Source organism: Xiphias gladius, chromosome 3 (assembly GCF_016859285.1).
Source record: "Xiphias gladius isolate SHS-SW01 ecotype Sanya breed wild chromosome 3, ASM1685928v1, whole genome shotgun sequence".
Classification (NCBI taxonomy): domain Eukaryota; kingdom Metazoa; phylum Chordata; class Actinopteri; order Istiophoriformes; family Xiphiidae; genus Xiphias; species Xiphias gladius.
The window spans coordinates 16,826,584-16,854,560 of NC_053402.1; the positions used below are offsets into that span (position 1 = coordinate 16,826,584).

The window sequence follows — 27,977 nt, forward strand, 5'->3', positions numbered from 1 at the left end:
TAACAACAAGAACACCCTGATGGCCTATGGTCAGTAGGATGTTAACTCGAGCCAGATGATTGCTGTGTTAGGTGCCCAGTAATGCCATTGTCCTAACAATGTGTTTGGGGCACTGGATAATTGCTGTCTGCCTCGTCCACAGGCCACTCCCCCCTCGCTTTGCACTTTGAGTTGGTTGGAGAGTTTTTTTCTTAGAGCAGATACATTGCTCAGTTCCTCAAATAATGAGTTAATTATTTGGTTGAAAATAAGATCATATCTGTAATGTTTGTTTAATTTGACTGTGATATCTACCTATGTTGGATGGAAGTTTCTTATTTTTCTAACCACCTACAAGCACCAAAATCTCACAGTTGATGCCCGCCAGCAGAGCCAGCAGCACTTACCTAGTATGCTGCAAAGCGGCTAGCTGACAACCCATCATCACATCCTATTAATGTTTTGACAAGATGAATGAATGGTGAGATTTAGTAAACTCAATGAACTCCCTCTCCGATATTTCTTTTCTTTTTTTCAGTGCTACGTCTTGCTACATTTAATAGAAAAGCATTCCCCCCCTTTAGTTATTATGGCTTATCAATGAATACAAAAGTTATAGTTTAGACTAATTTTTACAATTTCATCACAGTTTATAAAAATCAAATATATTCAGAGTAAACATTTTCTTTGTTCTTCATTGGATTTGTTGCTGCATATTTTGCATGCCGTCAAAATTAATTATTAGGAATGACGCTATGTGTTTAAAAAAAACATATGGCTGTTGTGTTGATTTCCCAGAGTTGTACAATCCTACATCAAAGGAGAATAAACCACCATGCTGCAACTTGGCATTTAAGAAGCCTTCAAAATGGTTCATTTTTTTTTATCTGTCCTGTAACCTGTAGCAACACACCCACACCAGCGCAGACCTTTGTGCTTCTTTGTAGAGTAACATATATCTGAATGGATCCTTATACTATTTTCTGTTAGTCACTAGCTTTTGCCCCCCCCCCACCACCACCACCACCACCACCACCACCAGACTTTTGGCCCCCCCCACTTAGAGGTTTTATGGTAATAAAGTGGTAACGTCTAAGCCAGGTAGAACATTGGCAATAATGTCCTTTAATAGAGAGTGCACCACCACTGGCACTGGCTCTTGATATGAGAGAGAGAGAGAGAGAGAGAGATTGCCCCTTTGGTTGCAGCTGCCACTGCTGTTTCAGCTACAATATGTGTGGACACATGCTGCCGGGGAACTGAGGCCGGCGACAGCCCAACACAGCCAGTCATTTGGGAGTGATAGGCGCACTCAGTACTTTGGAAAATAAGCCTAGGGGACTAAACCTCGCCCTGCTGCAATGCTGTCTATTTGTATGATAGTAGGCGTATTGGATGTTAGTTTTAATAGGCCGTGAGTTTTGATTCTGTGTCAAATCTTATTAAAAAGAAACATTAACTGGTTGGTTGGTTGATTGGTTACAGTGCAACAGTTCTCAGAGTGAAAAACATAAGGGTCTGTAAACAGGACACCCACTTGACCTTAATTTCCGATGTAAGAACGCACATGAAGTGTTTATCAGAAGACTGCCTCGCACCGTAGAAGGCCTTGCACGCTCACTGCTTGTTGGTGGACCACTGCACTAACAAAAAAAAAAAAAAGCTGCCACAATTTTGATCTGGAAATATCTTGATGAGAAGAGGGAATGCATTTCTTGTCATTGTCATATTTTAGTTGTACAAAGATGGTAGACTAGGCTGAGAATGAAAGGAAGTTGACATGAAAGAGTTCACTGGCCTATTATGTCATCCAAACCTGGATGCCCCCCCACTTCAAAACTCATTCCGGCGCCACAGCTGCTAGCCTGTTGGGTCTTTCAGACAGTAACCATACTATTAAACAGTGTATGTTACATCAGCTCATTGGGGTTGTAATGTTTATGCAGACCATGCAAGTCCCTTAATCAAATTATTACCTTACCTGTATTCACAGCAATCAGTTTATCTGTAGGCATTACTAGATCATTTCAGCAACCAAATGGCCTCAATTACATGTTAATTGAATTACAGCATGATTGTAGTCGTAAAAACACTAAAACAAAGCAACTTTATTAAAAGTCACACATAGTTGCCATGAGCTTATTCACAGCTAGAATAAACATGACTTTTTTTAGTCTTTAGAAATATCATTTTAATTTGTACACCTTTTTATTTTAGAGGACATGCATGAACGTTAACAACAAAACATCACACACCAGAGGATCAGTTGGCAGCATGCAATTTTTGTAAGGAAAAACCCTTTCACCATCACATGATTCATTTAGATGTTTCTATTCCACAAACTTTGATAGAGTACAGCACATAAAGTCTGGTGAATCACATGCCTCATTAAAACAACTTAATTATTAGTAGTTTTCAAAGAGCCCAATTTGGAACAAAGCCATAAAATTTTATGAGTTGTTAGGAACCTGTGGGAAGTATTTTATTATAGTTTTACGAGGAAATGCATACAGTGCTTTTTAAGACAAAATCAGTAACAAGATAAAAATAGTTTGGTGCAGAAATGTGACCCATGTGAAAGTAACAAACATGCAGTTTTCAGTTTTACTGACACCAGGGTCTTAAATGAGAATGGGCCATCCACTTGGTCAAATCCCTGGGTTTTATATTTTAAAGAGTCTGTTTTATATTTACACTCTGTATGCAGTAGTGTGTTATCTCATTGGTTTCTAAGAAATCTCTGTTTTGTTTTGTCGTGTCCTGCCACTCAGTCGTTTTTTTTCTCTCTTTCTTGCTCCTTTGCAGAAGAGAATGAAAAAAGATAGACTGTGTTTGGGTGGGGGGGTGCAGGAGCAATACAGGGAGATTGATGAGGCACTAAGAGCAGGAGTAATTACTCGGTGTCCATTCCCCGAACCAGATTGGCAGACGGCTAATATCACAAAGACCCCTTGCCCTGACAGACACACCACCACCCCCCACTCCAAACTCAAACTGGGGAGTCACAGCACCCCAATCTTTAGCCTAGGCCTAATGGTGTGTGGGCCAACTGATTTTCCCATGTGGTCCTATTCCTCGAGGAACTGGGCCTCTGTATATTGACATGGGGAACTGCTGTCCGGAGTGTGTTGTAGGAAGGGAAAAGCTTAGTGGAATCCTTCACCCTTAAGACTGCAGAATTATGATTTTTGACCAAGATTCACCAAGGGCAGTGATTTGACTATGCTGTCGCTCAGTTTTCCAGGGAGATCAGGGTGGCTGGATATGAACAACTGGGTATAAGAGTTTTTAATAGCTGACAGGCATTAACAACATGGATTATGTTACTGTATTGCATGGTTAGATTAGGAAAAGCGCCCACTCGAGGATTTTTTTTTTTTTTTTAATCCAATTTGGCGTAAACACAGTTTACACTTTTGACGCCAAAGCAGTAGGTTTATTGGAAGAGGAGTTGAGATCATGGGGTAAAACATTACCAGATGAAGCCTGTGTGTATATACAGTATGATAATAAATTATGTATTTTCTGGTTCAGGTATGATCTGTCTCTCTCACGCCTCACATATTGATCTAGCATTTACCCATTTGCTTCATAGTTGAAACAAGTAATGGGATCTTAAAAACACTGAAACCAAACAGAAAATGAAAATGAAATTACTTTCCCACCTATTTCTTTGGATGTACCTACTGAATTAAAGGGCAGCAATTAAAACTCACAACACTGAGGAAATGGGTACCAACATACTGGTGACAGACACTCCTGAAATATAATTGGTCAGAGTGACATGATAGGCGAGGCACCATGATTTGTACGTTTATGGCTTACTTTGGATCCACAAATTTATTTCCATCAAAAAGCAAAAAGGACAGACTGAGTAACCCATCAGTATTGGTCGAGGTTCAACCACAGGGCGGACTCCTACCTCTTCATCTCATCTGCCCCCCGCCCCCTCAGCATGTATGCCTCTCACACTGCTTTTAGGCTTTACTCTTAAAGGAAGCTGGCGTCTCTTTAATTAAAGATATGTAAATGTGGTCTCAGCTGGATTGCATTAGTTTGGTGGTGGGGTGGGAGTGTGTCGGAGCCTAGCTCCTAATCCTGACTAATTAAGGATTAATTACAATTGATGGGAGCCTTCCACCCCTCTGCAGTAGTGCACAATGCTGTCCTAGACGGTATGTTTGTATATTTCACACCATGTCATAAATGCAGGGGAGAGATGGAAACATCAGGGCTGGTGGAGGGAGGGAGGTATACTATACCCACCCTATGATTAGGGGTATGCATTGGGTTAATACAGATACTGGGAAGCCCGTGCTCCTTTTAAGATTGTGGTACTCTTCATCAGTCTAGATGGATGGACTGATGTAGTGATACTGTTGGCTAATCTCGATTAAGGCCATATTTTGGGAGGTTGATTAGTTGTTGTTACAGTATCGATTTGTAGTATGTGCACTCATTTACAGTGAGGCCATGGGAAAGTGGTCTCAGACTTTTGGAGGCCACTGTATGTGTGCACTTGTTAGCAGAGTCAGTTACGGATATCCTCCTGTAAAACCACTGGTAAATTGTTATCCTGAGCAGCCTTACATATTAAAGGCACAGTGATTTTTATTCCTCAGTAAACCGGTACATTGGACCTGTGCAGACTAACTATGTAGCCTCAGCTCTCTCTGGCACCATCTGACTGTGTCATAATGCTTGTTCACTTGTTATAAATGGGCACTGCTCTTCTGATCTATCGCTTAATTGCCACCTAATTTGCATAACAGTGCAAATTAACGACCTCTCAAATGAGCGTTCATTTTTCACAAAGTCTTTAGGAGCTCCTTAAGAGTCTGTGCTAATGAGCACAGGAGGCAGCTGGCCTGATGAGAGTTGACTGGGGGAAGATCCTAGTAGTGCTATAACAAGCCTCCTGCTTAGGTGCTCTTCGTCATCCTCGTCTTCCTCCTGTGACATTTAAAATTCTTTCTTCCATGTCTCTCTGTCTATCTCTGTGTGCAGAACTGTACTGGACTAGAGATGTTATGTTAGTGGTTTAGTCACATGTGCTCAACAGGGCTTACTATATCCTTTTAAACATCACTTGTTTTAGCACTTGTGCCGTATTGACACTAAAATATATATATTTTTAAAAATCTAATATTGGTCAGTCACTTAAAATAATATATCAATGTATTGTTTGGTTCTAGTTAAACTGGCAGTATTCTTCAAATTGAACCATGTTTTCTGAGGTGACTGTTGAACACAAGCTGTGAGCAGACATCTTTACACTCATTGCAACACAAGTTCTGTTTATTTAATGCTATTCATGCTATCTGGATGAGCTTGCTAGTCAAAGTGGAAGCACAGATAAAATACGGATTCCTCAGAAACACAAGGAAAGTACATGATGAAAGACATACTGTGTTGACATTATGATAGCAAACACGGCTGATTAAAACTTCAACCACCTCAGCTGGTCAGCCTGCCCACACTTGGGCGACTAGGGCTGACTCAAATGCCTCAAAGCTCTGCAGCTTCTTCCAACATTCAAATGGTAATCGACGTCCAATCAGTATTTAAATGCTGCTGGTGTTTTTTGTTTTTTTTTGTTATTATATATGCATTACCTCAAAAATCCCAAACAGCCGAGAAATAAGAAATAGTAATCCAAAAGTATTCATTATGCATCCGCATTATTATTATTATTATTATTATTATTATTATTATTATTATTATTATTATTATTATTATTATTATTATTATTATTATTATTACTATTAGTCATTCTCTGACAAGGACATTCAATCTTAGTGATAGTTTGTGCATCAGAGCTCCCATCCAACATTACCAACTCTGACACCAGGACAGTGACATGTGACCATGTGACAGACTTACAAGTTACAACTACGCTAGCAAGATGTTGAAAAAGTCAAGTGTCTGGAATAACTTCCAGATTTGCGAAGATGACCCCGAAAAGTCAGGTGCTAGATATGCCTAAGGAAACAATTTGGCAAATCACCTGAAAACTATAAGTAACGGCTTAGCTGTATTGCAACTGCTAGTATTTTTATTTTTTCTATTATGGCTGATGTTAGTGTGAACTACAGGCTCACAGTGTATAATGTTGAAGTCGGATTTTTGTGCTTGTCTCTCTGCACCCTCCCTTGGAATATTCGTGGGTAATTCTCACCGTAGCTGTGAAATCCCCAAAAATGGTTTTTGGGATCAGCCCTATTAGTGACTCAAGCTAATTGTTGCACTTCTTTTTGGTTGTAAGCCCATCATTTTATCCATGCAAACACCCAAAGTATCACTTTGTTTTGAGTATTTTTTCAGTCTTATTTTAGAGGAATTAAGTAAGTTTTCATTTTGTTAGGATGCGAGTGACTTGCTTCACATGATTTCTATTTTCAGATTTTACAGGCCATCCCACTATATTTTTTGTTTCTTTTTATTTTTGAAGTATACAAACATGGAAAAAATATTCCCTGATTGTGTCTGATGGGTCAAGTTTTTAAATTAAAAAATGACTCAAAACTATTTTGTAGTTTGTGCCAGTCATAATCGCATGTGCACCGAGTTACTGCTTGTCCTTTGTTTTTTGTTTTTTTAATATTGTTAGTTTTATTATTACAAACAATATTTTCATTTTAACATTGCCAGTATTTCTTAAAATTTAGGTATAGCTTTGATTCACTGTTTTTCAGCTTCCTTTACTTTTGACCTGTAAAAAAACTGTTGGAAATGGCTATCAGGGAAATAGTTTTAATAATTTGCTATTCATATAAATGATAGGCATAGAGAAAACACATCATAGATCCTTTATTGGCTTCTATTTGTGCAGATTAAGTGACAACACAAATTGATCTGTCCCTCATCAGAGTTTGTGTGTGTGACAGTGTGTTTGTGTGTGACCATTCAAGGGGGTACACGTAGTCATCGCTCGAGTGTCCAAGCCTCTCTCTTTAGTTAATTAAGGGCTGATTGATGATGTGTTGGGCTGAAGTGTTGTGTTTGCCCAAGGTGTGAGTTCTCCAATTCACACCTTAATCAGACCACACTGTGTTTACTCTGAATGCTTACACCGCTCCCTCTGTGTGTGTGTGTGTGTGTGTGTGTGTGTGTGTGTGTGTGTGTGTGTGTGTGTGTGTGTGTGTGTGTGTGTGCGCGCGTTTGTGTGTGTGTGTCAGAGTAAGGGGCTGCGTGCAACAGGACTCTGGTGAACTACCCAAACAGATGCTGATTAGCGTGAGCTGCTTAAAGTAGGAAGGACATATGGATTGGGCTCATTAAGTTGACTGTAATCCACAAAAAACACCATTTTAGAAGAATGGGGTACACACTTTTTATGTTGCATTTGCAGTTGAAATACACCTTTTCTCAATATCCATTTGGCAAAAAGCCCATCAGGAAAATTATTCATTTTTAATGCTAGTTCTTAAGTTTTAATGCCATATTCTACAACTTGCCCAAGGCAACATTTTACTCACTGAAGCCCCTTTTTTTCGAGCAACCCATATTCTACCAAAATGGCATGGTAAATCAAAATCCTATATGCACAGAGAAGCTTGTTTGTGAAAGTAGATATGAATCAATTGTTATAAAAATATGATTTTGTAAAGTAAGTGCCATTGGCATCAAGGCTCCTATTCAGATTGCTGAAGACTGCTAGTCGTGGTGTTAGCATGTGATATTGGATTTACAGATTTTACTGGTTGACTAACTGGACATAAAGAAGGTGAAGTTTGTATTTTCACCACATGGATTTAAAGGTCAAGGACCTCGACAAAACTCCTCTCTGTTCTCTAATGCCAGTCATCTGTTTTTCTGCATAGCGGAAGTCAACACAAGAAAACAACACAAGAATATTATGAAAAATAAAAATCAGGTCTGGTCAGATTTGGGTTTTGTCAATATTCAACTTAAGGTACTTTTTTTTTTTTTTTCTAAATTTTGTCATGATAGAGCCATGGTTCATGGAGCCTAGAAACCAAATTCAGCCTGATAGGTGTTCAGAAACCATTCTCTGTGTCGTGCAAGGTTCAGGAAGAGGTTTGTTAGTCATTTATGCTTCAAAGTTTAATTTGTTTTTAAGGGTGAAAATGTCTCTGATAAAACAGTGAAGAGTCCTGTAATATAGGTAGTGCCGCCCCCAGTTATTATTTTCCCTAGCTGCATTTTTGTATTTCCCAGATGCTATTTTATATTTTGCAGTATTAGTTCTTAAGCACAGGTTTGCCTATCATATATCCTGGGCTGCAGTTGAGATATGTTTTTGCAGTTTTTGTGAGCTAAATTTGCATATTCATGTAGCATATTTTCATTGTGAAAACCATCTCTCTGTGGCCCATTCTCTATCTGAATTCTTTGTCTGTAATGAAAGGAAAAACTGATGTTTTCACAGTCCTATCTTTTCTCTCTTTCTGGCTCGCTCGCTCTCTGGCACGTCTGTACTCTGGATTCTGTATGTTCCTGTATCCCCTCTCTCTCTCTCTGTCTCTTCCTCTCTCGCACACATATCTTCTCCTGTGACTCCTTTTTTCAATTCTCCTTGGTTCTCCTTCTACCCTCTCTCTCCCCTTACCTTTTTTCCCCTTTTTTTCCTTCTCTATCCTTCTCTCTCTCTCCCAGTGAAAGGCTGAGAATACCCAAGGGAGCTGATGCAATTAAAATGCTAATCCTGTCTGTCTACAGAGAGAGGGAGAGGGGGGGGCTGACAGCATGAGGGATTGCGGCTCACATGGAGAACTCGACTGAAATGGAGAACAGAGGGAGGGAGGGGGGGCACTTGGGGAGGTGGGTGGGGGTGTGCTGAAAGGGAGAGGGGGAGGGGATGTGTGTTGGGGGGAGACAGAGTGAAAAGGGGGATGCTAGCGAGGGAAAAGACAGACAAGGATAAAGCTTGTGCTGTGAGCTGAGCAATGATATACTGACTGCGTTTAAGTCTTATCTATTTCTATGTGTGGAAGGCATTACAGTTAATGTACAGCGCTACACTAGTGGTTAGGTTGTTCACCGTCACCTGCACCACTTCATATACTGTGTGTTGTGTCTGTATGGCACACTGTTTCCACATTGGCTGTGCAGAAATGAGAATGATTATGTATGCAGTGAAAGCCCAGCTGGGTACCCTGAATATTTCATAGTATGTGTTGCTCGTGTCGTCTCTCAATGCCACACAGCTCAGCTAGGGTGGTAACGTGTGCATAATGGTGTGATTTCTAAGAGCTGTGGATGCAGGCTGTGGGCCTTAAGATGTCTTCCTATTCAAAAAAGGGAATATAAGTATTTTACAGCACTGTAGTTTTAGTCTCTCAGTAATAAAACTAGCCCAATGGCGATGGCAAGAGCCAGTTGATCAAAAGGAAACCCTGTCTAGATTTAGGAGCAAATCAGCCAGCTAGTTCTCAGACCTGTAGGTTTTTTGTAACCGTTAACAGTATGTTTCAGGGGTCTCATGGCCGATCTGTGAGGGGAAGACTCTTTTTTTTACGTGCGTCCATGTCATGTGCTCCTTTTCTGTGCAGTATCTTAACTCATCTCAACAGCTGCTATAATACCACTAGGCCACTAGACTGTGCATGAGTACAATTGTGGGTAATCACAGCTTAATTGGAGTAATTAGGGGAATGTAGGGGCATTAGGCTACAGCTGGGGGCCATAATGAGAAGTGGGGGCAAAAGGGAGGGGGGAGAGGTGAGAGGCTTCAAGAGCCACAGTTGCCCTCTTCACTGTAGGCCACTTGTACTTCTCAGTGAATGGACATGACTACATACTATCAGAAAAAAAACAAATACTTCAGGTACCCGATCACTAAATTAGCTATAGGTTGACTAACTAAGAAGTGCAGAGATCGAATGAGAGTGACTGAAAGGAAAGAAAAAGAGGAGGGAAGGAGATGGGCGAATCAGGGTCATTAGTTCAGGCGGCTGGGTCTGCTGCATTCCTGAGCCCTGAGATGGGGGAGCAGCAGAGCAGGAATGTGTCTTGGAGAGAGAAGAGACCTAAGCAGAGGGAAAGAAACAGGCAAGAAGGAACAAGAAAAAAAAAAAAAGGGAGGGGGGGGCTGGATGCTTTGCTACGAGAGGCCTTAAATGGTGGAACAGACTCATTTATCAAATGAAGTTTGAAAAAGCGAAAACTCATCTGCTCCAAAGCACTTGGAAACTTTTAGCAAAACTGTTTTTGTCCTCATTTCTTTCACATCTGTTAGCCCTACAGTACAGCCCTACTCGTTTGTTAGCTCTGAATGCTCCACGTCTGCAAACTTGTTTTTCAGTATGACTCTCTACAGGGAAACTTTGACAACAACATAAAGACTTAAGAATTGTGAAAGTTGTGCTAACAAGAGAAGCTCTGAATGAGTAAATTCATGCACCCCCTAACCTTTGATGATGAGCTTTGACTGCCTAGTGTAATCCTTAAGGAGGACAAGCACCTAATGCCAGCTAGTTTCCACTGGGATTAATCTTGTCATCCATATTGTTAGCGTCTGTCTCCTTCAGTATCCTGTCTGGTTTCACTGCTGTCGAAATTGGCTCTTACCTCCTTGTTTTAGTCTCCAGTTGTAAGGATCAGCATAAATGTGGACATACTACTGTGTTTATTTGGGACTCTGAACCAGTATTTCAAAATTTCAGCACATTTTAACCTTTTTGCTCTGGTCTCCATTTTAGTTTACATTGCACATTCCATTGACAACTTCCTTACTTTCATAATGCAGATATAGACTAAAATGTATTAATTTGACTATTTCACTCAAATTTAAGTTTGGCAGTATAATCCTTAGTGATGTAATTTTTCTACCCTGCAAGTGGACATGCGTTTTAGGGCTGCAACTAGTGATTAACAATTATCAATAAATCTGTTGATTATTTTCTAGAGAAATTGGTTAATTGTTTAGTCTACAAACTTTCAGATAGACCTGAATTTGACGCCTTTTGATTCAAATTGCTTCATTGCACAAACAGTCTAAAACCCAACGGTATTCAGTTTGGTAGAGGTATATTGAGTAGAGGAAATTATGGAATACTCGCATTTGAGTGACTGGAAGCGGTGAATGTTTGTTTGTTTGTATGTTTTTGCTTGAAAAATTTAGGGAAAAGTTAATTCAATTATCAAAGTCGTTGCCGTTTCATTTTCTCTTGATTGCCTAATTTGATTAATCAAATGAATCGATCAATTATTCGACCTGTAATGTTTTGCACTTCTTAATACTAAAAATCACTTTTTGAATAGATGCAATAAAAGTACAACTATTGTTTAGCCACTTTATAGCAGATCCAAACTCTACAATTATTTTACAATTCAGTGTGTTGATGCTGTAATAAAACATGTTTCATTCATTATTACCTTTAAAAAAATAAATTAACTGTCAGTAAATAATGTGCCAAAGAAATTGAATTGTTATACCAAGTTCCTTCCCTTATTTTCTGAAGTTGAATGATAGAGAAGCAAAAGGGGCAAGAGGAAATTTAGTTAAGAGTTAAAAGCTTCAGACTCTGAAGAAAAACATGGTTGTCTGTACTTAAAACTTTTCAGTAACAAAGTGGTATCTCTAAGGGAGTGTGTCTGTGTATGTGTGAAAGAAAGAGAGAGAGATGAGAGCATGGCTGCAGGCTGACAGAGGTCCTGGTATAATACAGTGGTGGAGAGCAGCGACTGATAACTATACTTATGGCCACTGGGGCTCATAGTGACAGCACATGCACTCCCATTACTGGTCCCATGCCTCATGCCCTTGTCTCTGGCAGGTTGCCACTGAGGGACCACACTGCCCTCTGCTGTTTATTTAGAGGAAGTTCAGGCTCATTGAGAATTCAGCCGGGCGCTCATAGCAATGACTCAGGGGAGAAACTTGACTGGGTTTTGACAGGGCTGCACTTCTTTGAATTTTAGAAGTGTTAAAATGTCTTCCTATGCACATCCAGAACCCACAGTATTAGCCTTTTTCTTAAAAGGAATTGTGTGGTCTGTCAGTTTTCAAAAACTTTTTAACCACCACGTTTTTCTCAGACCTAGACAGGTGTTCTGGCTTGGGGCAGACTGCAACAAAGTTGTTGTGTTTTTTTTTTTTTTTCTCAAAACAAGTTAATACTAACTTTGCCTGCTTAACTCCTTTGCTTCATCCACTCTACTGTCCAGTGCTGAGTATACGAGGTGTGCAGGAGGAGGACCCCCCAGATCCCCAGATCATGCGGTTGGACAACATGCTGCTAGCAGAGGGGGTGTCAGGACCAGAGAAGGGCGGTGGATCGGCTGCGGCGGCTGCGGCAGCAGCGGCAGCAGGGGGCTCACCCACTGACAGCAGCATCGAACACTCCGACTACAGAGCCAAGCTTGCCCAGATCCGCCAGATATATCATTCTGAGCTGGAGAAGTACGAGCAGGTGTGTGCTGAGCAGACCTAAATGCTTGAACATATACTGTTATCCACAAATATTAACATGTTATATTAAAATTAATAGTCAGAGTCAGAAACTTAATTCATCTGTGCCTGGTTTCGTCAGTCTGGTAACAGTCATTATGTGCCAAGTAAAAGGAAATGTCCAGTAAACTGTTGTACTTTTATAATGTGACCATAACAATTTCATTTCAACTATGCAACACTACAAGACTGTTTACCTCTGTTTCCGTGTTTCTATGTATTTTAAATTTTCTTAGCAGCTACCGTAGTGTGGAATGAAAACTTGTAGGGATTGACAAACGCATGCCTCAGCAGCTAAGAGTCTGTAGGTATCATTCAAACAAAGACTGTACCAGGTGACTTCAAATCTAACCAGTCGGTTCTCATTTTGCGTTCTTGTGTACTCTAGGTCAGTGTGCCTTACTTGAAATTTAAGTGCTTCAGTAACATGGGTGGATGAAGACGGTGGCTTCATTATAAAGAATGACAATTCATTTTGACACACACACATTTTGTTACACATGAAACGTTCATTTTTGGTACGAACAGGCATCGAGATCGTGTTCTTTCCACGACCACATTGCCACCACTTAATGACACCAGCCCACCCTTTCCTGATGTTTCACTGATGTAGGTTGAGAACCAGTACTGTTGACTGTATTTTATGGTTCAAATGCTACTAGTAACTAACAAATCAAGTATTCTACTATTAGTCTGTTTTTTTTTTAATTGCAAAGGCATCTGATCCACAGGGGAGTCGGAAAGCCAAGGCCTACATTTCATCATCACAGTCATGGCACTGGATAGAATCTGTGCTTGGACTATCTTTTAACAATAGCATTCAACTCCTTTCTCTCTCCCCTCGGTCCAGGCCTGCAGTGAGTTCACCAACCATGTAATGAACCTGCTGAGAGAGCAGTCTCGCACACGGCCCATCTCTCCCAAGGAGATTGAGCGCATGGTGGCCATCATCCACCGCAAGTTCAGCTCCATTCAGATGCAGCTCAAACAGAGCACCTGCGAGGCCGTCATGATTCTGCGCTCACGCTTCCTTGATGCCAGGTCTGTCTGTGTTTGTCTAGCTGGTATTTTCATCGGTGTGTGTGTGTGAGAGTGTGTGAGAAAGGGTGTGTGTGTGTGTGTGAGAAAGGGGGTGTGTGTGTGTGTGTGTGTGAGAATATGTGAGAAAGGGTGTGTGTGTGTGTGTGTGTGTGTGTGTGTGTGTGTGTGTGTGTGTGTGTGTGCGTGCGCTAGATGGCTGTTTATTTTCTTGAAGGCTGAAGTGATCTGAGCACATTGACTACATTCCAAGCACTTGGGTCATTATATTTTCTCTCTGTGTGTCAGACGTAAGAGGCGCAATTTCAACAAGCAAGCTACAGAGGTGCTGAACGAGTATTTCTACTCCCACTTGTCTAACCCTTACCCTAGTGAGGAAGCCAAGGAGGAACTGGCCAAAAAGTGTGGGATCACTGTGTCTCAGGTGACTTGCTAACACTGCTGTTATCCATGACAGTAAAAGGAAACTGTAGCGGTTTTTGTGGAAGTTGAGATGATTTCGGTTGACAGGATCACCTGTATCTGTTTCAAGATCAGTACCGGTACATACTTTATAACTAATTTTAAAAAGGCTGTCATTGGATTTTATTTGTTTTGTGCTATTATAAGTTTAAAAAACTAAATTTTTTTCTTGATTAATTTTCATTGTTTAACTTTTTTTTTTAGCTGAGTTGGCTACAACAGTGAGGCTACAACAGCTAAATGAATGCAAAGGAAACATTGCATTAAAATATCTGACATCCATCTGTCCCTCAGGTCTCTAATTGGTTTGGCAACAAGAGAATACGCTACAAGAAGAACATTGGTAAGTTCCAGGAGGAAGCGAATCTCTACGCAGTTAAAACGGCGGTGGATGCTGCCAATGTGTCAGCGCAGGCTAGCCAGGCCAATTCTCCAGCAACACCCAACTCAGGTACCACGTGCTCCATCTCATCTTCCTACAAGCCCTGCCACTTCTCATTAACAGGCTTCAGTTCCTCTACATACGCTTGCGTTTTTACACACAACTTAACCCAATTGAACCACACAGTGACTATATCATTGGCTGACTTGATAATCCAAAGGAAAACCCACACTGCACAACAAATATACTTCCAGATAGCTGCCTCACTGTCTGTTCAGAGCCATGTGAAATTATATTATTTATTTTGCATTAAATCATCGGTAAATCTTCATTTTCAGCGAACAAAATATATTATATACCTGTTTGTAATCAGAAACCTAGACACAGTCTTTACTCATCCAATACAGCTTCAGCAAGCCAACTATTAAGTGCCCACTTTTACCTTCTGGCTGCATTTACACAGCAAGAACTTTATTAGGAACACCATACTATTACTGGGTAACTGTTTCTCAGCAAAAATCGAGATTCATCAGACCACGCTACATTTTTCCACTCTTCAGGCGTCCAGTTTTGGTGAGCCTGTGCTCAATGCAGCATCAGATTTATGTTCTTGGCTGACAGGAGTGAAACCCGACGTGGTCCTCTGCTGTTGTAGCCCATCGACCTTTAAGTTTCGACATGTTGTCCAGTCTGAGATGCTTTTCTGCTCACCACAGTTGTAAAGAGTGTCAAAGTTACTGGAGCCCTTCTGTCAGCTCCAACCAGTCTGGCCATTCTCCTCTGCCCTCTCCCGTCAACGAGGTGTTTCTGTCCACAGAACTTGCGCTTAATGGATATTTTTTGTTTTTCGTACCATTCTGAGTAAGAACCCCAGAGACTGTTGTGTGTGAAAATCCCAGGAGATGAGTAGTTTCAGAAATACACAAACCAGCAATCATGCCATGTTTCGAAGTCACGGGGATCACATTTTTTTCCCATTCTGATGTTTGATGTAAACATTAACTGAAGCTCCTGACCTGTATCTGCACGATTTTATGCATTGCACTGCAGCCACATGATTGGCTGAGTTGATAATTGCATGAATAAGCAGGTGCACAGATGTTAATAAAGTGCTCAGTGAGCATAAGTTGTCTCTCAATCATGACATCAAATAAAGGATTCTAAATCTAATAAAGAAGCAACCAAAGATTAATGAAATTTGGACAATAATAAGCAGTAATATCAACTTTTTTTTTTTTTTTTTTTTTTCCCCCTAGGATGGCTTAGCTAATCTCATTATTTTTACAAGAAAGCAATTTGACTGTATTGTATTTCCAGCCATATTTCTTATAAGTTGTTGCTCGTTTGGTTTGTGCAGTGTGGGCAGCTTTGGTCTTTGCTTGTCTGTCAGCCAAGATATGCATTCATCTTGTGCTATATTTTGTGTGTTATATGCTTTTCTAACCTTCCATATTTTCAAAACTCTGTAATATAACTTGGGACTGTTGTGATATTCGGGGATAAAAGGTGGAGGGACTGGATTTATGTCAGCTTCAAGTACTTTCTGTCCATCTTTCATATTGCCTTTCTGAAAATCATCCCATTGTAAATTTATTTGCTTGTTTAATTGCTTTTTTTATGTGAGTAACCATTATCTTTCCGTCTATCTATGTAGTACATACTCTTTATTTTTTAAACAATTATGCCACATGCAGCACATAGTAATAACACAGTAACCCCAATTTGCTAAGGAAGCTGAATGGACCAGGTAGGTGATCATTCAGGTGTTTGATTCATTTAGTCAGTTCTTTTCATATAGCTCCCATGTACTCAAAATTAAGTGTTTAAGCCTTTTTAGAGTGGCCAAACTTGGGACATGAAGATGTCTGTGATAGAGAGGTTTTTTTTTTTTTTTGGTTTTGTTTATAATAAGTCATAATAGTAATGAGAGCCCGAGTGGTGTCAGACATGTGCCTTTTTTTTATTTTTTTTTATTTATTTATTTATTTTTGGTACTAAATGAAATTCCATGACAGAGCAATGGTAGTGCTGCAGCAAGCTGCACTGAAAAAGAGGATATTAATCAGATAGTAAGAGGGAGTACAACATAAGTCACTGATTGAGCAGATGTGTGCAGTGGTCTATAGTTCATTAATGTTCAGATGTTCAGTTCAAATTATGATCAATGTTAGTTTTTTTTCAACTACCGTTTTCATCAAAGTATTAAACTAGATTTCACTATTTTAAACCTTAGTGGTGAAATCCGTGATAAGAATGGAGTACGAATGCAACCACTATAGGCAGACACCAAATGAATCAATTCACAGGATATCTTACGTACACCAAAACCATGTCTTAAAATTTTAAATTGATTATACCAAGTATAAGACCAAATATAGACAAACTTTGTAATCTGAATGTCACACAGTTGGTCAAAATTGTCGTAATAATTTAGGTTTCCTACAAGAATTTCCTTATCTGGAAAGGAACTCAAATGTAGCTAACACAAGCAGTGAATGTTACTGTGGGAAAGTAGCTTTCTGTCACTATCAGGTGTTGAGCAGCAGTTTGTTTTAAGTATACTATAACCTTTATACATCCCTGTCCTACCTGCCCTCGCTGGATTGTAACCACGATGATGGATAAACACAACCAACTATGGGGAACTGGATAGGTGTTTGTGACGTTCAGTTCTCCTACCATTTATCAAAGGCACAGTCTATAATTTGCACAGAAGGGCGGCTCAGCCAAAGAAGGTAAATTGTTTTTTGCAGCTGTAAAATGCGTGTTTGCAAATGTTGCAGTTGCATAGACCTCTTGTTTTTTATGGTTTTATTTTCTAACTGGGGAACACAGTTAGTACGTGCAGCTGATAGTTGCAAGTTATGCCAATGAGAAACTATGCTTTTAGCCTTGTAAAATGACCTTTTCAGAATAATCTGCTGAGAACAGTAACCCTCATATTGAAGCTGGTTATTAAAATTTAGTGCTACTTGGTCAAGGTCCATGACCAGTGGTGACCTCTTGACCCCATTGCACTGTGGTGGGGCTGATTGGATATTGGCTATATATATATTGCCTGCAGGGTCACCAGGGTCATACAGTTTGTCTCACACAGGCGACGCCTACCTAGGCCTGCGTTCACTCAACGGGGAGGGTCACAACATCGCCCCCTCTCTACAGTCGCAGGTATGCAGTGAGGACAGCTGCAGAGTTGACCTCGATGCTGTTAACCCAGACCACCCACAATCCTTGGATACCCACCCTTTGCATAGCTCCTTTCGACCTCGACCTCTCCTCAGATCCCGTTCTGGCTTTACCTTTGACCCCATCAACTCCTTCCCTAGCACAAGCACACACAAACTGACCCATCTTTGCTCTGTACAGTGACCCCTGAAGAGCTTTTGGCTTCACTAGAGAAGGAATAAGTTTGTTTTTTTTAAAAGGCTCTTTAAATTTGAATTATTTCATATGTTTCCATAGTTCCGTGTACATATAGTCGCTACCCACATGTATTTCTTGAGAGAGCACAGTGTGTGTTTCAGTGCAGATCCCCTAGACCTGGTTAGGGGCATCAGGGCCTTCCTCAGTACTCTTGTAGTTGTTAGCATAGAGCTGTGTGGAATATTCCCACAAATGAGGGCTGGGGATTGAAACAGCAAACCCTGTGGTGACTGGTCAGTTTTTCAACCTATAGGTCGTCCTGCACTTCCAACCCTTCAAACAGCCTCCTGCCTTTTTTGTCGTTTTTTTTCCCTGCCCTTCCAAACATTCCTCCATCCCATATCTCCATATATTCACCCCTTCACCTGTGTAGACAAAGAAATGTCCTCAAACTGAACTGTCGTTGTGATTGTTGTCTATTAATAGATATATATAGTTTTGGAGGGATCCACAGATTTCTGCTGTTAAGCACTATATAGTCTAATGATTTAACAATTTAAAAAAAAAAAAAAAAAAAAAAATGACCTGCCTTTTGGCTTCAGTGGCAGTCTGTCATTTCATTTAGAGCAGAAGTGGTTTAAGGGAGAGTCATGAATTTGATGGGTAAGCTATAATGTTTAGTCGCATTGACTAAATGGGGGAGTACAGAAGCAGGAAAGCAGGCTCTGATGCATGCAGTAGAGATGTGTGGATGCTGTCAGTCCCCTTATCAACCCGCGGTTGTTTATTTAAAAAAACAACCTGGTAGCATAAAGATTTGTTTAGTTGTCTTAATGTTGTGCCGAAGTTTGTGTTGAAATTTGTGGGTGTGTTTTGTCTCTGACAGGTGGATACCCTGCACCGTGCTACACACCTGACGGGCGGCTATGAGGAGCTGTCGGGTAGTGGCCTCTACACCCCTCATCACCTGGATGTGAGTAGCAACTTAAAGCCCCTCTTGTGGTGTAGCTGATGAATAAGTATGAGGTTGGTTGGGATACCTGCCTAGTATGTGCTCTGCAGTTTGCTTGAAATTAAATCAGGTAGATGAAATATTGCTATTGCTGGAATCTGACATTTCCTCTTCTGTTAGGTTTGTTGGTGTCTTGAGGAAAATCCAATCCAGCAAGCGCTGATTCTGTGATTTGTAGGTCAAAATATGTATAGACACATGTGTAAATCTGGATAAATTTGATTAGAAGGAGTTTTTAAGATAATCGTATTAGAACTAATCATTTTAATAGTATTTCAGTGTGAAGCAGGTCATTTTTTTAAGGGAGATGTTCGCTCATCCAACTATCTCCGATGCAGGTGCGTTGGAAAGTGTCACTTCAGTCTTGAGGAAAAAAAGATCCCTCGCACTGCTCTTGCTCAAAATGCTTTTGACGAAGGCCCAGAGGGACCGAAATATTAGTATGATCAATAACTTGTTATGCTGAGCAAGAGCAGTGTGCAGGATCCTCTTTTCTCAAGACTGAAGTGTGAATCAGTTGCAACTACACGTTGAAATGTTACAACAGTTATAGTTGTAACCCGGGTGTCTAAACTTGGCTGTTGTACTTAAATACACATTTAGGCCAGTTTTAACCTCAACATCTAGAAGTTTTGCAAATCACCAAATGAATGCTTACTGGGATGTGCCATTAAACAAATAGCAGCTTCTTCCTGTGAAATAGGTTTGGGGGAAGAGTTCAACTTCAGGAATGTATTATGCCAGGCAATTGATAGGATTGTTCGAGAAGAGCAAGGCCTTGTTCTGACGTCTTATAAATGTAGTCAACAATAACCTCACAAGATCAAGGCGGCTAAAGTTTCTCTACACCAACTGCAAAAATTCAGGGCATGATGGGAAATGCCCCGCTCACCCTAATCTATGATTGCTTTAGATGTTTTCATATTTTGTTTGATTGGAGAGATTCTGATTTTACTGGTCAGATTTTGCACTATGAGGGTTTAACTCGGAATAACAGAATAAATGTCGTGGTTGGTGGTGACTTATCAGTCAGAGAGGCTCAGTCTATGTTACGGATAGTTCAGTCTGCACTCAGTCTTTTGATAGTTCTTGTCTAGGATATGACTGTTCCTTGAACTAATATGAGGTTTCTCAAAGTAACACCTGATGTTAAGCCTTGACAGTCTAAGTATCTGATGAATCGATAATGAAAACTATAGTATGTTTTTCTGCCCTGTTTCCGACTCCCTTCGCAGTGTGAAGGCTGTTGAAAAACGTGTCATGACTTGTGCTTTTGGAAACTGCCACCTGCTAGTTAACCAGGAAGCTGCTCTCATGTTTTATCAGATAGGTGGTTTTAAGAATGAATGGCATTTTGTCTGCAACCAGTGAGCTATGTCGAGGCTGCATCATTCGACTAGTAAGCACAAATATAGTTGATTTAGACTTCTAATTAGAAAAGTCGCTCTTCACGCTCAATTCTCTCTTCCATCTGTTTGCAGGCTAACAGCTGGCAGGACACCACCAACCCCCCCTCGGTCACCTCCCCTCCCGGTCCTCCTGGCAGCGTCCACTCCGACACCTCCAACTGATCTGGTGGCTTTCCCTGCCATCACTTCATTCCCACTGTGGTCTGCTCTGACTACCATCCTCTGTCCCCATTCTTCAGTATTCTCTTGTCTCTCAGCTAGACAGTCACACATGGCTGCATTTGCATTTCATAAACACACACTGTGCTGGAACACAGGACAGCCAAACAGTAGTTAAGAGGAATTCTCCCTCCACCCCACAGCTCCATAGCTCAGAATGAAAGCGAGATGGAGCTTACTGATACTGAGACAGTAGAAAACATCTTTACTATCAAGGACTTTTTGAAAACCACTGACCCAGGTGTGTAGATGATCATGATGTCTGTACATTATGTGTATATGCACGTTAACTTCACACAGTACTCACACAGCTTGTCCATATGCTGTTGACCTCTGCACTCGACCCTTTGCTTTGGAAAACTGTGTGTGATTGCCTGTATCTCTTGAAGCCTTGGCATTTGACAGCCAAACTGTTGATACAGTTCACCAGGGAGCTCTGCTCACCTTGCTCGTACCAAAGTGCTGCCCCGGTAGTTGTCAACACATCTGTTCCTCCGAGATCACCCTCTGCCAACCCGACACAAGACGCTGTTGTATCTTCCAGTCCTTATAGCTTGATATTTCATTTTGTTGGAGATTTCAAAGTGAATAATTGATACGTGCGCAAAGATGCATGCAACCCCCTTCCATAACACACACGCACACGCACACACACACACACACACACACACACACTCTACAACTTCTCAGTCTTTTTCATAGTGAGCTGACATAAAAGATGTGTCAAGCACAAAAGTTAGCATCCTTGTTATGGGTGTCTCTACCTGTAAAAGGGTAGTTAAGGGGATCACTGTTTTAAACCAGGCAGGACAGGTGATGATAGGGCTGGCAAGAAGAGGATGAAAGGGCAGAGAGAGGAGAATATCTTTGGTTGAGTGGATGTAACTAATAGCCCTTTTTGTTGCTAACCAATAGAGGGTGTTGGTAGATGGCTTGTAGACTTTACTTCTTGCTTTCTGTCCACTAGTTTATTTGATTGTAGGCTATTTTCTAATGCTGTTTCACCAAGAATGCACCAGCCACCACCAAAAATGAGCTCAATAAAGCATCGAAATGACGTTAGGAGAAGGGTGGAAAGATTGTGGGGCATTGATGTGTTATTGGGACAAACGTGACATGAATTTAGAAACGTGACTGTCTTCCATGCATGTAGGACTTCTAGGCGTGATATTGTTTTCATTTAACCTTCCAAGTTTTTAGCTTCGTTTTTATTAACAAAAAATAAAGGGTATAATTATTACAGTCAGACCAAAAAGGAAAAAGTGCATCAAGTATTGCTATGATGTGTGTCTCTGTGTGGGCGTGTGTACAGTCTTCTTGGGATGTTTTAGTCAAACTGGCTGGTGCCCTCTTACCTTTGTAAGCATTATAGAGACTGGGTGCTTCCACCAGCCAATGACACAGCAGGTGGGGTTCAACTGAGATCTCCTCCCCACCTTGAAACATTTTAAGCTCGTGAGCCCGAGGCAACACGCTACAACCTTCTGTTGTACCAAAACCAAAAATACCACATTCAGCAATGTAATAATGCTACTCTGTGTCTCTCTAAAGCTGGTGCACAACCACCTTTTCAGTTCGAGGCGAGGAGGGAATTATATTTGTATCTATGTCTCTCTGTGTGGTGTTGTCATGCCTCAAGTTGATTTCATTTTTGGGGTTTTTTTTTTGTTGTGGGGCTTCATGGGAGGGTGGGTGGAGTGAGGACTGTCATATCAGACCTGTAATTTGATTGTGAGCATAGAAGGTATGCTCTCCCTTTTACCCATCTTTCGGTATCTTCTGGTAAAACCACAACCTTTTTTTGTTTTTAGTTCTATGGCCAATTGGGCAAGGGCTTTTCTCTCTCCTCTGTTACCAAAAAAAGAGGCAGCACTGGGTGTATTAAAAAAAAAAAAAAATTACTTGTGTTTAAGACAAACCTGCAGCGTTTTTGGGGATTTTCATTCTTTGAAACTATTTTGTATTACATTAACTGTTATGTGAATAACAAAGCATTTTGATAGTAAGGTAAAGCCTTATGAATATTTAAGTGTCAGTCAAAACTTTGTTGAACCATATGTTACAGAACAAAACTTGAGCTTGTAAGCTGGTCACATGTGATATCCCACATTTAATTACTTGTTTTGTTACTCATGGCAGTTCATACGAGTGTATCTTATGAATAACGTTATCGCCACACCAAATTATCATGCCCCCCCCACCCCTTCCCTTTTTTCTACCTGTTGTAATGGATGTCACTGTACAGTTTGTGTAATGTTTCAGTATTTTTTTTTTTCCTTTTATAAACTTTGATGTTTGGTTGAGATGCCAGTTTTATTTGGGCCTTTGTGTCACAGGATTCACAATAACTCTGTATCAATTTTGAATATTATTTAGGTCTTTTGTTACATAACCAGGTGACAATGTATGGTTTAGAGGTGTAACATTTTGTGCTGTGGAAAGATAATGGTATCAGTTGAAGTCCTACAATGGACATATTTAGTGTATTTTGCCATGCTAATCCCTGGACACCCTTCTCATATGATTCCACCGGCATTTCTTTTTATTTTTTATTTTCCAAATACCCTCAGTTATACAGTCTCTTTCACAAATATTCACCCACTTGTGTCTGATTTGATTCTTACTCTTGTTTGAAAGCTGTTCAAATTATTCCATGAAATGAGAAGTTCCTGTGTATGGAGTGGAAAAATGATTTTTTTTAAATGGACTAAGTTACATAGGCGGTTGATAAATTCTAACTCTTGGAGCTTCAAATTTATCAGGCCATGACAGCTAAAGTACAAGGTGCAGATGCTGGCTGTTTTGTGGAAAGTTAATGTCAGATTATTTTTGACTAACAACTAAATAGCAACTTAGATCAAATGGTTAAATTCTTGTTACACCCGGAAACAGGAAGACTCACATTTTAGTGCTGGGTCTGCACTTTGCTCCAGTCATCATGCACCAGTTCTGTCACTCGCCTCCAGAGTAATGACTACAGCCAAACACCTACGCCTAAACAGTTAAATGTCAATATATACATTGTGTGGTCCCCTGTAATTTTGCAACAGGACAGCAATTTTCAATCATGTTTAAAACTTGTTTGAATTCTGCAAGTGACTAAATGACTTCCACAGCATCAAATGTCTTCTTAAGCCTTTTTGATTTCTTTGTTTTTATTAGTATATTTGTATCTCCCCTCTTTCCCTTGTATTTACCCCTCTCTCTACCTCTGTCTTTCCATTTTTCTTGTATATAACCCCCACTGTTTTCAGACTTGTGAGTCTGTATGAACTCCTTTTATACCTCAACTTTAGAATTGTTCTAGAAAGAGTAAAACAAAAGGAAGAATATGACAAATTGTAGTGTTCTTATTAGAAAATTAATAAAATGATTTAGTGTGTTTTTTTCTTTTTTTTTCAGTATTTGATTTCAAATATTAGGGGTGTTTCATTTTATAATTTGTCACAAATGCTCTTGTGATAGTCAAATGTAATAAAAGGAGAGATTGCACCATCTCATGATTAATATGTGAATCTGTCAGCCTCATGGAGATTTAAGAAAAACACTATCCTGAGAAATGACAGCATTTGTCCAATATGGATTAAATCTTTCAGCTTTTTAATTGATGCATCTATATATATTAAGTCCATTTACAAATGCAAACATTGGAGAGAGGTAGTTTGGCAGACATTTGATTTTGTCCAGCAAAAAAAAAAAAACCACCAAAAAACAAAGAATCAACAAATTTTACACGTGTCCTGGTTAGTTGACAGTAAGATCAGTTTTTTTTTTTTGTTTGTTTTTTTTTAATTGCAGGCGTACAGCCATCATACCCTTGGCATTGTCCAACTGTCTTCATTGTTGGTGTCCTGAAGCACACACAAGGTCTGATCTTCTGGCTTCTGGACACAGCCAAGAATTTCCTGTGGACAAAACATAATTAATTGAGCGTGCAAGACCAAAAAAAAAAAATTTCAAGAAAGAGCTAGACAATTCATCTACAGCCCCATTTTCTAACATTGACTCTTGAAAAAAAAAAGTAACATCTAATTATTCAGTGCACTGTGTTCCCTCCAGACACTTCATGCGAGAAAAGGAGTCTTCACTCTGGGATTAACAAAATCAAAAAAAGAAATCAAGAGGGGGGATCTCCTGGCTCCCTCCTGCGCAAGGTACCAGAGAACATTTATTTTACTTCCAATCTGATGTTAGATTAGAAATCAGCATGTGGATTGGTGCAGTTAGCAAAAACCTGCATGACTCACTGAGAGGGAATTCGAGAAGCCAAAAAACCCTGGCATAAGAGAGGACTTTGTAGTAAGCAATAATCAGAAACTGAATCACCTTCTGTTAAACTAGATCACAGGTACTGATATGAATGGAATAAAGCGTGTTCGAAAGTGCTTTGGGAGTGTTATGTTTAGACTCCACAGGTTGTATCTTGCACCGCCTGGTCGGCAGCCTTCTGCATCAACCCTGCTGAGAGCACCTCATGTAATGGCGAGTCAATCTCAACAGGTGAAGGCTCCCTCTGCTGATCGTCACCCCTCCAACATAGACAGCACAGGATCTGCTTGAACGTCTTCCGCATCTCATCGTCTCGCAGGGAATAGATGATGGGATTGACCAGAGAGTTGCACTCAGCTATCACCAAACAGAACTTCTCATAGTCATTTGCGCGGCTGACTTTGCCCAGAAGCCCGTCCAGCAAGAGAGTCATGAGTCCCGGTGTCCAGCAGATTACAAAGGCACCTGCAGAGATGTCAGAAAAGGGGTCAACAACAACAATCTCAAATCTTTCACAAAAGCAGCGATGTAATATGTCACCAGTCTGAAAGTGCAGCGATTGTTTGTACCTTGATTGCTTAATATCAAGGTTAACTGCATCCACTAAATGAGTCACCTGAGTAATCAAAGGAGTGGACTATGAAGAGAAATGGAATTTCCATTTAATTTTAACTGTGACATACTGGAAATTCTTAACCTCTGAACCTAAAAAAACCTGCAATTAACAGATACAGTCTGAGAAACAAACAAGGCGATAGTCGTAAAACTGGTTTGCGGGGGAAGTGGGAGGCTGCGGGTAGCAAGTAGCCTCAGATCTCTTAGCTATAGCAACATCAGAGCATGTGAAGTACAGATACCCTCAGTATAAAATAGCTCAGTTTTTCTTCACATGAAGTGGAGAGTTGAATTCAAGTAAAAGCCATTAAACCTAACTTCCTGAGAAAATAAAGAAGATATATCTTTTAAAATATGTAGTAAAAATGAAATGTGAATTCTACAAAAGCGGCTGCAAATCGAGAAAAAGATGTCGCTACTGTTTTTTTAAATACAATCTGGATGTGTTTTTTTCAGAGTGGGTCGGTGTTGGACTTCTCACCCAGAACCATGGAGATAGTTTTCATCAGGTTGACAATAGTCTGCCTGTGCTGCATCTCCGAGGTGTGCTGGGACGCGAATTGGCTCTGGTATCTTACATATATGAAGATATGGGTGTACATAGCCACCATGATGAAGAAAGTGAGCAGGTTTAGAACCGCCCAGAAGATGAGGAAACGGCGGCTATAGAGGGGAGCGACGGTGGAGCAGTCTTCCAGCTGGCACTCGCAGTTCCAAAACATGGAGGGCACCAGGCCCATGATGATGCCCACAGCCCAGATGCAAATTATCAGCAGCACCACCCGACGCTTCGACATCTTGCTGTGCAGCTGCATGGTGAGGATGGTCTGGTGGCGCTCCACGGCGACCGCCAGCAGGTTGGCCACGGAGGCCGTCAGGCTGATGTCGATCAGAGCTCCGCGGATGTACCACTGCTCCTTGGTGAGTGCCCTGGTCCAGGGGCCGGTGTTCAACATCAGGTTGGCATAGGCAATACCGGCAAACAGGTCTGCTGCCGCCATGTTGCCCAGAAGATAGTAGATGGGGAAGTGGAAGCGGCGGTTCATGAAGATCGCCACCATCACCATCAGGTTGGCCAGCACTACGATGAGACACACCGTCAAGCCCACTCCGATCACCACAAAGTCCCGCGTCGTCCACGATACACTGATCTTCTTACCCACATAGTTGTAAAAGAAAGTGACATTGTAGCTGGAGTTGCAGGTATTCGACACACTGCTCTCCATGGCCATGACTGCAGACACAAAAAAAGGAAGTCAGGCAGATTTATCTGTTGTCTACAATCTGTGCAACAGCAGGTCATGTACAATGCATCCAGTGCACATTCAATATTCATCGCGCAAGAGACTCAAAACTCTGTTGTTTCCTACATTGTCACTCAAATATCTTGCTTTCACAAACTGAGGGCTGCAAAAACTTTAGAACGGGAAAGTCATTTCTCAGGCTCTCCGTTTAGCTTGCCGTCTGGGTCACTGACCGGGTAAATTCAACACAAGTGGAAGAGGGTCAATGGTGGGGAAGAATACAAATTCAGAAAACCCCACACAGCCTATCAGAAGTGCATGTGACGGACGTGTGACTGTAAAGATTACCACTGCGCTGGCCATGAGCTGACGGAAGAGCAGGTGGGTGTTTATTTAAATTTGGGTTTTTTTTTCTCTAGACAATGTCAGAGGGGGGGGGGGGGTTCCATCACATTGTCCCGGAGACCAAAGGTGATGTCTTCAAACTGCCTGTTTTTTTGTCCTACCGACAGTCCAAAACCCAAAGGTAACCAGTTTATAGTGATATAAAAACAAACAAACAAACAAACAAACAAACAAACAAAAAGCAGTACACCCTCTGATCAATCTACAATCTACATTAGGCTTGCTAATATTTGGACACAACCAATTCAACACAAGTTTACTCTTCTTTCTAGGGCAACAGCACTTAAAACTAAGACTTAACCGTCAGAATATAAAACAGTTTTCATTGATGTAAAAGTTGCTAAACTTGCAGTGAAGTGTGCGCGAATGTTACGGCGTAGCTCTTAAGTGTTAAACGGAGACTCGTGGAGATTTCCACGCAGACTTTGGGCAGAAAAAAAACAACAACCTACCGCCGTTTCAGAGTCTCCTCCATCCAGACGACGCCGACATGAAGCCGCTGGTGCTAGCTGCCATTTGATAAATGAGAGAGTCTCGGCGCTGCTCTCACTGATGTCCCTCCCGGCGGTGGCACGGCCTCAGGTGGACGCCTCCGTGAATCATTTTCACTCACAACAGCTGCACCCGGCAGACAGGTATCGCTGGCGCCTCGGCGTACGGCCTGAAACATCGGGAAAAGAATACGCGTTCGACTTCAGTCATTTCGTGCCTCCGAGAGGGGATTTTCGCTCCGGCAGACCTCGTCCAAAGTCTCTCTATTGACACGCTGCTCGGATAGCTTCAGCTCAAACTGGCTGTTTGTGTTTTGGTCCTTTTTTTTTTTTTTGGGAGTTAGCTCCGTGTTAGCGCACTGAAACACGCTGCTCCGGGGGGACTCGGAGCTGCGACTGAAGCAAACAAATTTAATGTTAAATAGTCGCGATGTCAAACAGGGAAGATTAGGCCTAAAATAAAAATAATAAGAAAAAGAAATAGAAAAATAGCTTTCACTGGGAACTTGAACAGACTCAGTCCAGTCGGTGTAATTTAGGAGGAGCACCTGAAGGCAGCAGAGCATGAGAAACAAGACGCGACTTTTGACTGAGGGATATTAAACTCTACATTTTCACTGGTAATAAAACAGGATAGTTAGTTTTTTTTTTCTAGAGGTATCGGCGAGGATAGA

The 27,977-nt window shown here is 40.9% G+C and overlaps 2 protein-coding genes across 6 annotated transcripts in view; one reads left to right on the forward strand and one right to left on the reverse strand.

Annotated features, from left to right (window-relative positions):
- pbx4 (pre-B-cell leukemia transcription factor 4) overlaps window positions 1–23,766 on the forward strand; it is a 31,968-nt gene extending 8,202 nt beyond the window's left edge. For 3 of the 5 annotated variants that reach the window (XM_040158767.1, XM_040158776.1, XM_040158758.1), the window contains 6 exons: window positions 12,112–12,356; window positions 13,245–13,435; window positions 13,721–13,856; window positions 14,189–14,345; window positions 18,526–18,612; window positions 20,133–23,766. In XM_040158767.1, the coding sequence (XP_040014701.1) occupies window positions 12,112–12,356; window positions 13,245–13,435; window positions 13,721–13,856; window positions 14,189–14,345; window positions 18,526–18,569 (773 nt within the window). In that variant the 3' untranslated portion in view covers window positions 18,570–18,612; window positions 20,133–23,766. Of the gene's footprint in view, window positions 1–12,111; window positions 12,357–13,244; window positions 13,436–13,720; window positions 13,857–14,188; window positions 14,346–15,363; window positions 15,367–17,340; window positions 17,445–18,525; window positions 18,613–20,132 lie in introns of all 5 variants that reach the window. The other 2 variants (XM_040158795.1, XM_040158785.1) reach the window with 2 other exon arrangements.
- A 286-nt stretch (window positions 23,767–24,052) lies between these two features.
- lpar2a (lysophosphatidic acid receptor 2a) lies at window positions 24,053–27,947 on the reverse strand. Its single transcript, XM_040158806.1, has 4 exons — window positions 27,265–27,947; window positions 25,645–26,397; window positions 24,751–25,013; window positions 24,053–24,184 (listed from the first exon to the last, which is right to left on the reverse strand). Exons 2-4 carry the CDS (start codon window positions 26,393–26,395, stop codon window positions 24,089–24,091), a joined length of 1,110 nt encoding a protein of 369 aa, XP_040014740.1. The 5' UTR covers window positions 26,396–26,397; window positions 27,265–27,947; the 3' UTR covers window positions 24,053–24,088.
- Window positions 27,948–27,977: the final 30 nt, after the last annotated feature.

Coding starts and splice junctions, on each gene's coding strand:
- lpar2a (XM_040158806.1), bottom strand. CDS start 26,395: ATGGCCATGGAGAGCAGTGTGTCGAATACCTGCAACTCCAGCTACAAT. Junction 25,014..25,644: donor AACTATCTCCATGGTTCTGG/GTGAGAAGTCCA, acceptor ACATCTCTGCAG/GTGCCTTTGTAATCTGCTGG. Junction 24,185..24,750: donor TTGACTCGCCATTACATGAG/GTGCTCTCAGCA, acceptor TTTTGTCCACAG/GAAATTCTTGGCTGTGTCCA.